General features: G+C 29.0%; 2 protein-coding genes across 8 annotated transcripts; both read right to left on the reverse strand.

Annotated features, from left to right (window-relative positions):
• Window positions 1-7: 7 nt before the first annotated feature.
• On the reverse strand, window positions 8-5,679 carry LOC145967440 (EH domain-containing protein 3-like). Of its 3 annotated transcripts, none has more exons than XM_083092324.1 (7): window positions 5,183-5,679; window positions 4,165-4,659; window positions 3,753-4,066; window positions 3,562-3,670; window positions 3,111-3,429; window positions 2,724-2,894; window positions 8-2,634 (listed from the first exon to the last, which is right to left on the reverse strand). In XM_083092324.1, the coding sequence occupies exons 2-7, from the start codon at window positions 4,648-4,650 to the stop codon at window positions 2,429-2,431; spliced, it is 1,605 nt and encodes a 534-aa protein (XP_082948450.1). In that variant the 5' UTR covers window positions 4,651-4,659; window positions 5,183-5,679; the 3' UTR covers window positions 8-2,428. The 3 variants fall into 3 exon arrangements, with proteins under 3 accessions (XP_082948450.1, XP_082948451.1, XP_082948452.1); XM_083092325.1 differs by having other exon boundaries at window positions 5,050-5,187; XM_083092326.1 differs by lacking the exon at window positions 5,183-5,679 and adding an exon at window positions 4,901-5,017.
• Window positions 5,680-7,072: 1,393 nt separating this feature from the next.
• On the reverse strand, window positions 7,073-13,566 carry LOC145967442 (lysosomal acid phosphatase-like). 5 transcript variants are annotated; one of them, XM_083092329.1, is made up of 9 exons: window positions 13,213-13,566; window positions 12,275-12,474; window positions 11,706-11,801; window positions 11,282-11,521; window positions 10,689-10,995; window positions 10,339-10,550; window positions 9,072-9,894; window positions 8,355-8,555; window positions 7,073-8,032 (listed from the first exon to the last, which is right to left on the reverse strand). In XM_083092329.1, exons 2-7 carry the CDS (start codon window positions 12,440-12,442, stop codon window positions 9,751-9,753), a joined length of 1,167 nt encoding a protein of 388 aa, XP_082948455.1. In that variant the 5' UTR covers window positions 12,443-12,474; window positions 13,213-13,566; the 3' UTR covers window positions 7,073-8,032; window positions 8,355-8,555; window positions 9,072-9,750. The 5 variants fall into 5 exon arrangements, with proteins under 5 accessions (XP_082948455.1, XP_082948456.1, XP_082948454.1 ...); XM_083092330.1 differs by having other exon boundaries at window positions 7,073-7,446; window positions 8,003-8,032; window positions 8,355-9,894; XM_083092328.1 differs by having other exon boundaries at window positions 8,355-9,894.
• Between the last annotated feature and the right edge of the window lie 670 nt (window positions 13,567-14,236).

A 14,236-nucleotide genomic window follows, 5' to 3' on the forward strand; every position in this document is an offset into this window, starting at 1 on the left:
ACACTAATAAAATTTTTCTCAATTTCATTTGTTTCGATTGTGTATAATAAAAAGATATAGATATCATATACATTTCATTTATTAATATAAAATAAATCAAATTTTCTTTTTTAATATTTCTGGTATTTTTTCTTGTCTTAATAAAAAATAAATTTCTGTGGCTTTCTGTAAATGCATTAACATTTAATTCAATAAAGTCTTTGACGCGTTGCCTCTAAAAATAGTATCCACGAGTATATAGCTATTACATATATATAATTAAATATACAGAAAGATGAATATTAATTCTATAAAAAACGCTGTACTGTAACATGAACCCGTGCGTGTTATTGCTGTCTATAAAAATTAAAAATGCATTATATATATCCAAATATTTTCTATAAAATATATATAAAATATTTTATATTTTATACACATATAGATATTTAAAAACTATTTATAATTTTGACTTATAAATATATAAAGAACTGTGAAATATATATATTGTATATTAAATGGTATCTAAATATATGTGCTGTGCTTTTTCATATGTTCTCTTTTTCTTAATAATTGTACTAAAAAGATATTTGCTACATAGAAAGTTTTTATCTTATGTTATTAGTGATAAAAAAACATAATAAAAATACAGAAACATGGGTTAAACGAATGTATTTATATTAATGCAAAAATGGATTAAAAATTTTGCAGCAACATTCTAGATATAACATAGAATAGATATGCATTCTTTTAAATTGTTATAAATTTTAAGCAAATTTTAGTTACACTTTATTATTATTATTTATCCCAAAATAGCCTTGTTTTTTGGCTATCTTCATTTTATATTTTTTAATGTAAATTTGAGGTGAATATTTGTTCAAATAGTGTAAACAGTTTTTATAATATGAATGTATTTTTTGATATCACATAAATTCGCGAGATGCGAAGGCAGTGCTAATAGAAAAATGTAATTAAGAATTCAACAAAGTAGTGTTACAGCCGTTTTTACAGTGCGGATATAATTAAAGAATAACAAATATACATGATTTTCCTGTTTTTTTTTCATAAATAATAAAATAGAAAAAAAGATAAAATATTTTAACTGTATTTGAAATTTTTATAAATAGCATTTTGCCAATAATAATATATAAATTTTGTTTAGAAATTTTTTGATATTGCACACATATACTTTTATTTCTAACATTGTATTCTTTGGTCAATATTGCAGAAAAGACAAACTTAATAATCTAAACAAGTCTGATAAAATAGCATAACAGACATAATAGACATAGGCTGCAATATAAATTAAATAAATTCAAAAATTATAACTTAAAATAATTTATCTTGTGCATTATTCATTATTGATAAATAATGTACTGAATAAGATTGTGTATTTCTTCATTATAATTTTGAAAATTTTAAATGTTTTTTGGTCAGCTTGGTTAAGAATTTTATTGCTTTCGCTTCCTATTTAGAATTTAAAAAATTCAAAATTCATTCTTGTGATTTTTTTATTGATATATAGTATAAGAAACTTTTTTCATTGTTGAGAATATTTTTCGTCAGAGTTCAAAAATTTATTCGTTTTCTTAAAATATGCAAAACCTACATTTTTAATCCAGTCTTTTATCTTCTTATAAATGTCCACTGTCTATTTTCTTTTTATTTTTGTAAACAAGATATTTCAAAAGATTTGACCCAATTTTAGAAACATTTTCTGTTAATTCTAAGTATAAAATAAATATTCGTTTATATGTGTATAGACATGAAATCCACATGAAATACTTTCAGACATATTAAGCTTATTTTATATATAAAATAATGTTTCTAAAGCTAGATCAGATCTGTTAAAAATATCCTGTATATTATTTAAAAAAAAGAAAAAATTATTTGCTTTAGTATATTCAAATACAGTCTCTTATTCATTGATCGAGTAACGTTCTTCAATTCAGGACATGTATAATTACGAAGTTATAAAATACAAATATAATTCCAAGGCCAAAGTAACAACTTATCTTAAATAAAAGCAAATATTCTAAATTGTTTAGATACTAATATGCCAATAAGCATGTGGACATACTATGTGTATAATTTTTATCTCCATTTATACATGTTTCAGAAAAATATTATTTGAAAGATGTGCCATATACGTTTTGTGCTAGTCAATCTTGTACAATTTTGCACATTTTTCTAGAAATTGCAAGCTGTATATGTCCCCCGGCCTTGATATATTATCAGAATAATATAATATACACATAATATGATACAGCTGATCATAAAAGTATAATTTTATATTTCCCAAACTTTATGAACCAATGGCATCAATCAGTGCACAAATGATAAATTGCCCTAATATCTGTGGTAATCTTGTGGCTCCAAGAAACCACACTCACGCATACCATTTGTAAAACTTAATAAATTACAGTACCAGGAATCATATTAACGCATATCATTATGTATCGCGTTTCGATGGTGGTATTAGATGTTCTGGCAGTTCAGCTGGGAGATCATAACCTTCGAGTTTTACATTAATTAGATGCATAGCTAAGGCAAATTCGTCAGAATCTAAGAATCCATCTTTATTAATGTCTGAGAGTTTCCAGATCTTTCCGAGCACACTATTTGGTAATTTAGACTTGACCATTTCTGATTTAGCCGCTACAGTAATACAAGAATTACACAAATTAAGACATATTATTTTAATAACAGTAAATATATGTTTGTAAATATTTATATATTAGTTTTACCTGCTCCCGTAATCTTTCCATCTTGTGGCCCAAGTGATTCAAAGATGCTATCATATTTATATCTTTCTTTATTGACAATCCATTCTGGTTCACCTGCTCCTGCATCAATTCCTTCTCCTCTTTTATATCCAAATGGACTAACTTGATCTTCTACACCTTCAAATGCACCTCCTAAAATTAAATAAATACAAACGTTTTTCAGAAAATCAAAATATGTAATCACTATTTTTTTTATATTAACTCTTTAATAAGTATATTTATATTTATTTTTTTAGTAAAAATTTTGTGAGATTATTATTCTATCTTCTTTTCTTAACATTAAAAATTTTTTTAAATAAATTTTATTCAAGATAAAAAATCTAAATATATGCATTGATAAAGACAAACCTTTAATAAGTGGTTCTGAAACTGTGGTGACTTCTTCGCGTGGTATCATAGCCATAAGTTTTGCAATGTCTTCAGCAAGCATTTTATCTACTACTTCTAATAGCTTAAGTTTAATAGGATTAAATTTAGTAAAATCATGATGTGCTAAACATTCTTGCATTTTTTTTAGATCTGGAAAATCACCAGGTGAAATTTGTTGTTCTCTTTGTATTTGATCATAAATTTGACCCAAATTTTTTATTAACTCTTTCTTCTTGTTATCTTTGCCAAACATGCTTGGCATATCTTTTCGTAAGGCGCTTATTATATATGCATGCACCTGTAAATTATTAATAAGAATTACAGATTTGTTTCTTACTATACTCAGTTCAAGATATATACATTTTCTTATCTAAATTCTTCAAGATATATATTGATAAATCTTTTTATCTAAATTCTTTATCTTACATACCTTAGCTAAGCGTGCTCGTTTTATTAAGTCATTAAGCTTTCGTAATGCTGCATTTCTTGGAAGTGATTGCATGTCCCTGAACAAATCTTGTTCTTCATCTTCAAATAATCTAAGAAGATTCATATATATGACTTACAGGTATAATATATAATAAATTAACATAAAAAGAAAAGACATACAAGAGCATTTACCTTCTATTAACATCATATCTTAATGGTTGATCCCAAAATGAGCCTATATAAACTCTAGCCACTTCTGGAGTTTGCAGAACTTTTCCTAAAGACCACATTAATGCACCATATACCCTCATGAGTTGTTGATGGTCTATCATATCAGCTTTATTAAGGACAATTCTAATTTTATCATCATGCCCACGTAAGGCCTCGATAGATCTACGAAATTCATCTGATATATCGAGTTTATGAGCATCAAATAACAATATAATTCTATCTACACGTTCAGCAAACCACTCTAGAACACCAGTAAAGTCGTATCCTCTATCAACCTAAAAGAATATTTTGTATTTAGATATATTTATCAAATATTATATATCTTTTACTAAATAAATTATCAAAGAATAAATTACATAAGAGCAACACTTACTCGTTGTTTTTCACCAGACAATATACCAGGTGTGTCTACTATAGATATGCCTTTTAAAACAGGCGAAGCTACAGTTGAACATTGAAATCTATTCAAAAATGCATTGCCGAATTTTGAAAGTGGTCTAAATTGTTTGTTAGGATCTACAACTAAAGCATTTCCAGGAATAACACCCTCCTTCTCGTCATACATGACTGCTATAAATCGATCTGTAGTAGGCTCTGGTCCAATCCTAATACCAGGAAACTCTCTTTCCAATAAATATTTGATAAATGTAGTTTTGCCAGTTGAATATTGTCCGACTAAGAGAATCATGGGTTTTGCATCAAAATCTGGATCATCCAGCTGTGGTGAATGAAAGTCATGGAAATGGTAATATTGTTCCAATGGTAATAACTTGGATTTGTATATCTTCTTGAGACCTTCAATGACATTTTCGAAGAGATCTTGCTTGCTATTCTCTTCGCGATTTAACCAACTAAACATATTGGCGATCTGTAACAAGTCAAATATTTTTTGGTTAATAATATTGTGTATTAATACAGTTTCATATTACATTATCAATTATTCATTACTTTCTAATATTAACTATCCCCAAGCCCTGTATAAAATATATTTTCTTAATTTAAAATACTGTAGACAAAATTAGTGCTATAGATAATTCAAAGTCAGCTAAACTGGAATAGTTTGATTTAGAAAGGTTAGAGATCACGTTAATTGTAAATCAAAATATTACACTTTAGATTTTGTTTGTGCTTTAAGTATTCTTTAAAGACGGATGAAAAGTATCGTGATGAGCATCATCTCTAAAAAAATCTAATCTCTCGACCATACACAAGGTACCACCTTCTTTTTCGACCTAGTCCCTCCTTCCATTTACTATACCTTTCAAGACTCGCTTGTCTAAAACCTCGAAACAAAATATTTAACGCGTGCAATGAACAGCGAAGTGCGAAAAGGCAAAAACTGTGAAGATGAGCTCACGGACAGGACTGTGGGAGGCCGAGAGAGCACCAACCTTTGTTCAGATCCGCCAGTCAAGGTTGAACGGGCGCGCTTGCTGGAGCGCGATACACAAGAAGACAGATGCGGACTAATACTAGTGGGAAAGTACAGCGCGCAATCAAGACGACAAGATGATCCGCCGCCGACGTGACGTATGCACATCGACCGCGGAAGATCGCGTACAACGCGGACTTCCGGAGGACGTGGTGGTGATGGTAGTAGTGATGGCAAGGGAGCGGTTGTCACAATCGTCAATGATGACGCAAACCGATGGTAGACACGTTGCACTGCGTGCGTTGCGTTGCGTTAAACGTGAACAGTTCGCGAGAACGAACTGAAAAAGCAAACGAACGATCGCGAGGCGGAGCCGCACTGATAAATGGAACCGATATACTAGATCTCTGAGGCACTCCTTCCTCGTGCACTTCGTACAGACGCGGAGCGATGCGTTCTTTCTCTCTCTCTCCCCCTCCCCTTCTCTGTCTCTCTCTCCTTCTCTCTTACGCTCTCTTTCTCTCTTCGCGACCAACTGACAGCGCGACTGACAACTGACAATTGTCAAGGCGCGAATGAATGAACAAGACAGTATGAAGAAACCGGATTTATATTATTTATATACATAAACTGTGCATTTGTAAATCATAGTTAATCATAATTATATAAATTATACATAATAAAAATTAATTGATCTTATTATAATTCAAATAAATTAATTTTATTGAATATAAAATAGGCTGGAGCGTAGAGATGAGAGTAGAGATCATTGGGTAGGTCATAAAAGTAAGTGAAAACAAAATTATATATTCACAGTCTGTTCATAATTCAAGACCATCTTAAGTAATGTCTTAAGATGCTAATACAGCTCTCTATGTGGTGATTGGTTTATAACATTGTAAAATTGTGCTTAAGACGATATAAATATACGAACGGACTGTAAATATACCGGCCACAAAAATGTAGAAAGAAACTAGAAAATATTTCAATTATTGATTTTTGAATTTTTAAAGATTTATTATTCAATCTTAAAAAAAAAATACAGAGTTCGATATACTTCGCATAATCACATAATTGCCTTTTCTCGATTCTGATTGGCCGCCGAACACAAGAGTCGCGTGCGCGAATTCAGGTCGATTAATAAGATCGCGCGTGTAACTTTAATATTTCACATTGAACGCGTATACTTGATCGAGAAACGCTTCGTCGCTTCGTTCGAAATAAAAGATAGCAAATAGAAAAGTTGCGGAAAAGAAGTAAGTTAAAAAACGAGATAATACTATGTACCTACTTATATGTATAATATCAATATATTATCTGTTATCTATTTTTCTTTTATTGTACGCATATCGGGCATGATTTGTACTCGTAGAATTCCGATAAGACAACGCGATTACATAAGCCAAAAGGTTTTTTTCACTTTTAAAAATTACTTTTAAAATTTACGATTGCAATTTTTGTGCGAAACATATATTCAGTTAAAAGTTCAGTTAAAAGTTCCATGAAAATTTTCGGACATTCGACATTTGTATGCCCTGACGTCTGAAATTGAGATTGACTTTTAGATTAGGCGCGAAATTGCCCCGCTTCATTACGTAAATTATTTTTCAAACCTAAAAGTTCGCGGACGCGAATGATGTACGAATCGCGCGATGTGCATCGACGGTAGATTGAATCTAAAAAGAAAACAACACGTGTATTTAATTTGTTTCCGAAAAATTTTGTGTCGTTATTGTCGTGTGTAAACCGAAGGACGGCAAAGTATGCAGAGATATATCAAGGTAGGATGAATTTTTCTTCGAATAAAGGATCAAGGTTAGAAGGGATAGAATAGCCGGAAGTAGAAAACTGCATTAAAATCTGTTAAATCCTTAAAAGAGAAGAGTTAAGTAAAGAATGTCACATTCGATTATGTGAATATATTTATTCTTTTTATATATACTTATATGAGTATCGAATACACTTATAGCAATACTACTACAAATATTGTATACTATTATAATGTACATGTATATATATATATTTTAAGAGTTAAGAGTTATTTTAAGAGTTAAGAGAATTTATATATATATATATATATATATATATATATATATATATATATATATATATATAAATTCTCTTAACCAAAAAAATATATTTTAAAAGGGTATAAAAAATAAATAATGCTCCTCCGCTCCTTTTTTTTCTCAAAATTTCCATCTGCACGTATTGTATTAATTAATAAACAGATAGCTCACTTTCTTAATTATAACAATTGTTAGAGCATATTTCATGTTGTAACTAAAAATTGTTAAAGATAAAAAAATATAAATTGATAGCAAATTAATAGATTAAATTAATAGATATATGAAGAAATTGATTTATTAATTTTTTCTTCTGATAAAAATAGATAGAAAGCATAAAGTGTCTCAAATTACTTCAGGATTTCCTTCTGTATATGAACAGTAAATTATGTAACTCTGTAATAGTTGTGAATGACAGTGACATAACGACAGAGAAGCATAATGTTAACAATGTGTGACCATGTCAAAAGACAATCGATAACTATGGCCTTCCCTTATATAGTGCGCTCGATTGAATTGTGAGCAAAGCGATAAATCTGCGTGGATAAAACCGCGGCATTTAAATCATCAAATAGTGAATCATGGCAATAGATAAGCACAAGCTAAGCTTTCTGTCTTATCTTTCCTGTTAAATACATGATATTACATATATAGCAATTTCCTTGACTCGCTTTGACTTAAAAAGCAAAATATATTGCGGAAATAAAATTAATGAGGCAATATCATATATGAAAAAAAATCATAATTATAATTGATAGATCCTTTTAACTCACTTGAAGAGAGAGAAGGCTTCGTATTTCAGACTGAAACATTATTGCATTGAGTGTAATTAAAACAAACAAATTATAATAAATATTTATTTTCACTTTTACTTTAAATTATTTTTGTTTATTCGTCAGAAAATATTGTTATTTTTATTATTTAAATCTCGAATAATAAGCTACTAATTAAAAAATGTTTTGGTTAAAATATTATAAAATATTTCTTCAAAATTATCAGAAAATGAATTACATTGATCACAGATATATCTGTGATAGATATATTTCCTATTATTGCACTGAGCACATTGCACTGTTTAATTACTAATTGCGCACGCACTATCGGATATAATAGACAATAACTCACACAATAATCGCATGTGATATTGCACAATGATATGCAAAATGGTCAGTGTCAGCCGTTGCATAAGCAAACCGGGCACATCCCGGTTAAACGATTTCGTGTCCATTTATTCATCTTAACAAGCTTCGCTTGAATTACAACTGGTTTGCTAGGATACCGAGTTATGCAGCGTATTATACACTTGACCATACGTTTACAATCTCTCTAGAAATAGAATAATATTTATGAATATTTTTGATATAATCACGTTCTAAAACATTTTAAAATTATTAAAATTTAAAAAGTAAGTTAAAATTTATATGAAAATATAAAGTAAAAAATAATTTAAACAATACAAACAGTATGACCTCTCAGTGGAACAATTTAAAATTGTTTTAAAAGCATATTATTATTTTTTTTTAAAGCAGTAAATAATATAATGAAAATTTATTTTCTCTGAGAAATACTAATTATTTTAGATTTCAAAACCTTTTGCAGAATAGAATTTTTCGTGTATAAAAATTTCTATCTTATATTAATGTCAATATAGACATCGTCAAAGATATTTTCTTATCGGATCATTTATCGGGTCTTATATAAAATGAAAACACATTCGTTGATAATCTTGACGATAACGCTACTCCGCAAAGTATCAGAGGCGCCTTCTGTGCAAAACTCTTCGTACCTTCATATTCAAAATACATAAAAATGAAAATTTTTTAAATAAATATGCATACGTACATTTTCAAGTTACACATAAATTTATGTTTCCACATATGTATATTTTTTTTCAGATTTGATGGACTCTTTCTATCAGTATGCGTCTCTACATACAGGTAAAAAACATCAGTATTCATTCCTGCTGTTCTAGCATATTCACTAGCAGATCAATGTTGGTAAGTAAAACAAAATTTTCTATATTATTATTATTCACACAAGATGCTTATATAATTTCTCTGTTTGTATTTCTCTTTTTATTAAAATAATCTTTATGTTCATTATAAATCTCAGTCGATGATGATATATGTATAAATGCATAAATCATATATAATTAATTATATAAATATTAATATGTCAAAATTTACTGACAAATATAAGATACAAAATTTACAAATATATTTAAAAATATTCAATAATTGCTTTTATATTTACATATTAACTTAAATATTAAAATATTAAAATTAAAAAATTAAAAAAAGAAATACATATAATTATATATGTATATATATTTCTTTTTTTAATTTTAATATTTAAGTTAATATGTAAATATAAAAACAATTGTTGAATTTATATATGTATATATTTCAATCTTGTATTACTTTGTATGTATATGTAACTGCAATTTCCGTATAAAAAGATGATTAGAAAAATTCGCATTGAAAATATATGACACAATTAATACGGAAAATATTTAGTGATTTTATATTTTACATTCTGCGTCCCAATCATTTGGGATTACTTTACGCCACACTTGCTTCAGATTCTGTAATAAACAAGGAGTCGCGCAATTAGGAATTTCCAAAGGATGCGCGATTCTCGTTTCCGTATTATTCAAATATAGTGCCTATAATAAAGAAAAGAATATATAAAATAATTATATAATTATTTTATAAGTAAAAATATAGATATAAAATCTAAAAAATTTATAGAATAATAATTTTATAAAATATATATACAATATATACAGGATTAACATTTAGAGAGATAATATAGATGTATTGCATGTGCAATATTCTTATCGTACGTGATTATGCAAGCTATTTTAGAAATCCCGCAATGAATTTCAGTGATTATAATTGCAAAATATCAACTAATTATACTAATCAGATCTAATTTTCTGGTAATTATACATAGCTATTAAATTTGCCATATAATGATAGAATATAATGAAATTTTTGTTAAGAAACATTTTAAAATTTATGTGATATTCGAAACAATTTCTGATTTTACAAAAAATATTTATGACTGTAAATTTTTACGATAACGCTACCAATAACCATATCAATACCTTTACTTCCTGATCGATACTATTATTGGCGAGATGTAGCTCGAATATGAGCGTTGCTCCGTAATCGGGTTTAAAAAGTTCGTTCGTGAATCCCATCGTTCTCAACACGTTAACGATAGTTATATCGTGAGCAGAATAAAAGTAAGATCGTTTCGGTTTGGAATCGGTAATAGTCTCTTCCATATGCGATAAAATCTCCTTTAGTAATGGACCTGAAAATATTAAAATTTATGCAGCAATATTAGAATTTTTATGGTATTTCGTAACGGTATACAATATCCTATTCTTTTGCAATGCAGTTTAAAAAACGCATCTGAAGCGATACTGATCGTACAAAGGTACCATCATACCTCCCAGAAGGCGTCTTTGAATAGTGCTGTTGGTAAAGATCGCTAAACTACGAGCGGCTATTTCGCGCATCTCGTTATTATAAAATTTTCGCGTCCATTGTGGCAGTTGTAAACCGTGTTGCTCTTCGATCTCGAGAGTATTGTAAAGAAATTCGACATCGGTAATCGTGCTCATATTTTGACCGGTATGTTCCGTCAGTTCTTTATAATATTTGGCCATTTTTGCGTCTGATCTTGTTGCTTCGTTTAAATATGCCTGTTTTAAAGCTTCCTCTAGTCTCGGACATGGTGCTTTCACCGTTATCAGCTGTAATATGATAAATAAATAAGTTTTTTTTATAGATCTACATATTTTAACGAGTAGCTCTTGTAATTTATTTAAATTTTTATATGATAAAAATATTTATTTTCCAAACTGAAAACAAATTTTTTTAATCACATATACACACAGGCTATTTTAATCATATTTCAAGTTATTTTAAGAAACTTTTTCAAGATAATGTGATGGAAAACCTTCTCAGGAAGGAAGCGGGGTCTAAGATCTTATAAGTCTTTTAGCTGATATGAAAAAAAATCAATTCTTTCGTTTATACCTTGTCCAAATTTCGTGGTATGGAATGTACAGGAACAGGAGTCCACGCTAATTCGGACAAAAACATATCCTCAGGACTTGGTATGAACAAACCGGCGAGTAATACCTGTGCCGACATAACGCACCGATCCGCATAGCTGCTACGCACCAGTGTGGTTGCGCTGTTGAATTTATTACCGATTATAACGCCGTATTCCCGGCGAATCCATTGACCCACGTCATACAGCTGAAGCATTCCTCTCTGAAAGCGAATTTCAAGATTGATAATGTACCCTATCTTATTATTCGCGCTCGATTGCGCGTCTTATATCCGATACATGTTGTGCGCACAGAGGTGATTTAATTTATAGCGAGTCCAGATATATATTATCTATTATTATTATACGCAGCACCGATTTAACAATATTCCTATATCTTTCTCGAACCTTAGTCAGAGCACCCCAGCCATCGGGCCAAGCGTAATTTATGTAGGGATCCTTAGGATAGGTCTCTGTAGGATTTCTGTCACCGTGACGAAACAACTGTTAAAAAAATCAAGAATTTCTGTGAATTAGAAAAAAATTATTCGTTTAAAGATATTGGAAGCTAATTACATTATTCGCCGAATATTTGATTAAATTTGAAATCTTTCAATAAAATTGGTTTAAATGCTATTTTCCATAATTAAAATATATATATATATATATATATATATATATATAATTTTAATTATGGAAAATATATATATATCATATTTAAAATTTTATATATGTATATTATATTAATCTAAACTACATTTTAATATACACTTAATATACATTTTAATAAATTACATTTTCATTATATACATTTATGGTATTTTAATGATATTCGTTAATTAAATATCTGTGTACCTAACAACTTTAATTAAATTTAATTTTAATTTTATTAAATTTAATATTATAAAATTAAATTAATATTACGAGAGCGAAATAATGAGGTGACAGATAACAATTGTTACAAACAAGTCACTTACAAACACCACTTGCTGTAATGTATTATGTTTAGTAGTCGAAGAAGCAAACGCTGTGTACGCTAATAGCGTGCAACCAATAAAGATCCCGAGTACAGTCACGCTCACGCAAACGGCAAGCTTTCTGGAGCGACAATTACCCATCGAGGTTCGTCTTCTCACTCGATCCATTTGAACCAATTATACCTTTTCGCGTGGCAATCCTGTAACTTCTTTGATCAGAAGGCTAGATAGTAAATGAGCGCTCATTAACTAGTATATAATGAGTCGAGTAATTCGATCGTCATTGCGATCGGATATAAGAGCTGTTTTTTGTATAAAATAAGTTTAATACATACATGTGAAGAATTCAATTTCGCGTGATTGAAGCTTGATTGCACTAACTTTGTTTATTTAGCACATCATTTATCTTATTAATGTATATTTATTTCAGAGAAATAAAATTTTAGATTCTTTGAATAATAACAATAAATTAAAAGAGATGAAATAAAGATAAGAAATAAAAAATATATATATTTTTAACTATTAAACTTTTATATCTCCAATTTTTAATTAACGTAAATGTAAATTAAATAAAAATAGTTTAAATTAAAAATTAAATGAAGTCTCCATTGAAAAGTTTCTTTTCAATATTATGTTTGCACTAAAAGGATTCAATTCCAATATTTAATTCAAGGTTAGAAATATCAAGCTACAAATATCAAGTTTATTTTCTTTGTTCAAAAAAATCATAGCGGTTAATTTATTTGGTTTTCTAAATAAGATGTTTGATTAATATCGATTTATATATTTATATCACGTATACTATGAAAGATTAAAGATTTATTTCTCAATCAAACAGATAACAGATATATGCGTCGTGATTATCGTAATTATCGCAATTAATATATTGGAAAAATTTCTCTTTCGAAAAATTGTTTGATTTATCTTGATTCACTTACGATGTAGAACCTCGCTTGAACCTCTACTAAATCCACCAAATAGGGTACGGCACTGTTTGGAGCACGTTGCGTCGAGCGGTACAATCGTTATATCCTTCGTGAAACGTATAGAACAGAAAGAGATGCGAGATGCGTGACGTGTATACACGTCATGCAGAATCACATGAATCGCGATACGCTCCGTAATTCGCAATCCAAAATGTATGGCAGTCGGTCAGGCTCGCGATCGCATTTCCGATAATATACTCTATTACCACGATTTCATCGAAAAACTTTGTGCGCATAAGAACTGCGTAGCGTTCCTCTTCACAGCACGCGTGCTGCGCACAACTGAAGGATCGACTGTGAGCAGCCATTGGGTGTGTTTGTGTTTGTAGCGTGTGTCACACTTATGCAACTACGATATAAAAGTCATCTGTTTTTCTCAAAATGTTACACGAATATCTAGGGTCAATTATTCAACGATAACTTGATTTTGTTTTGTCATAAAGCGATCTTATTCGATGATTGTTTAACATATTTGGTCGGAGTTTACTCAAGTAATACCGTAATGGCTTCAATTTTTGATGACTGATAAATTTGATACCATTGATATCAAATTTATAAATAGCATATACAAATAATCGCATATAAAATATTTTTTGAAATGTGTTAAAATTTACAAAAATGTTCTTTATAATACAGTGAATATTATAAATATGTAAATTTAATATATAAATTTTATATATATTATTTTTAATACAGTATACCTTCTTATACTCCACCGAAACTGCTGCAAACATTTTCAATTAATAGTTTTAAATAAATTTCCGATTAGATATTTGATTGTTGACACTGATATTGAAAAATTGCTGTGTCATGTAATTTATTAAAAAGAAATCTCTCATATCTCTAAATAAATTCAGTGATATACTTATCAGTGTTATACTTATATGTATGTAGAGTTTGGATCATACTTAGCTATTATTTAAATATGCGAAGAAAATATGAGCATGTCATCGGAATAAATAATGTATGCGTATAG

The sequence above is a fragment of the Camponotus vicinus genome, unplaced genomic scaffold (genome assembly GCF_025532165.1).
Source record: "Camponotus vicinus isolate PSW18456_S1 unplaced genomic scaffold, iyCamVici1.0 SCAF_2, whole genome shotgun sequence".
Lineage (NCBI taxonomy): Eukaryota > Metazoa > Arthropoda > Insecta > Hymenoptera > Formicidae > Camponotus > Camponotus vicinus.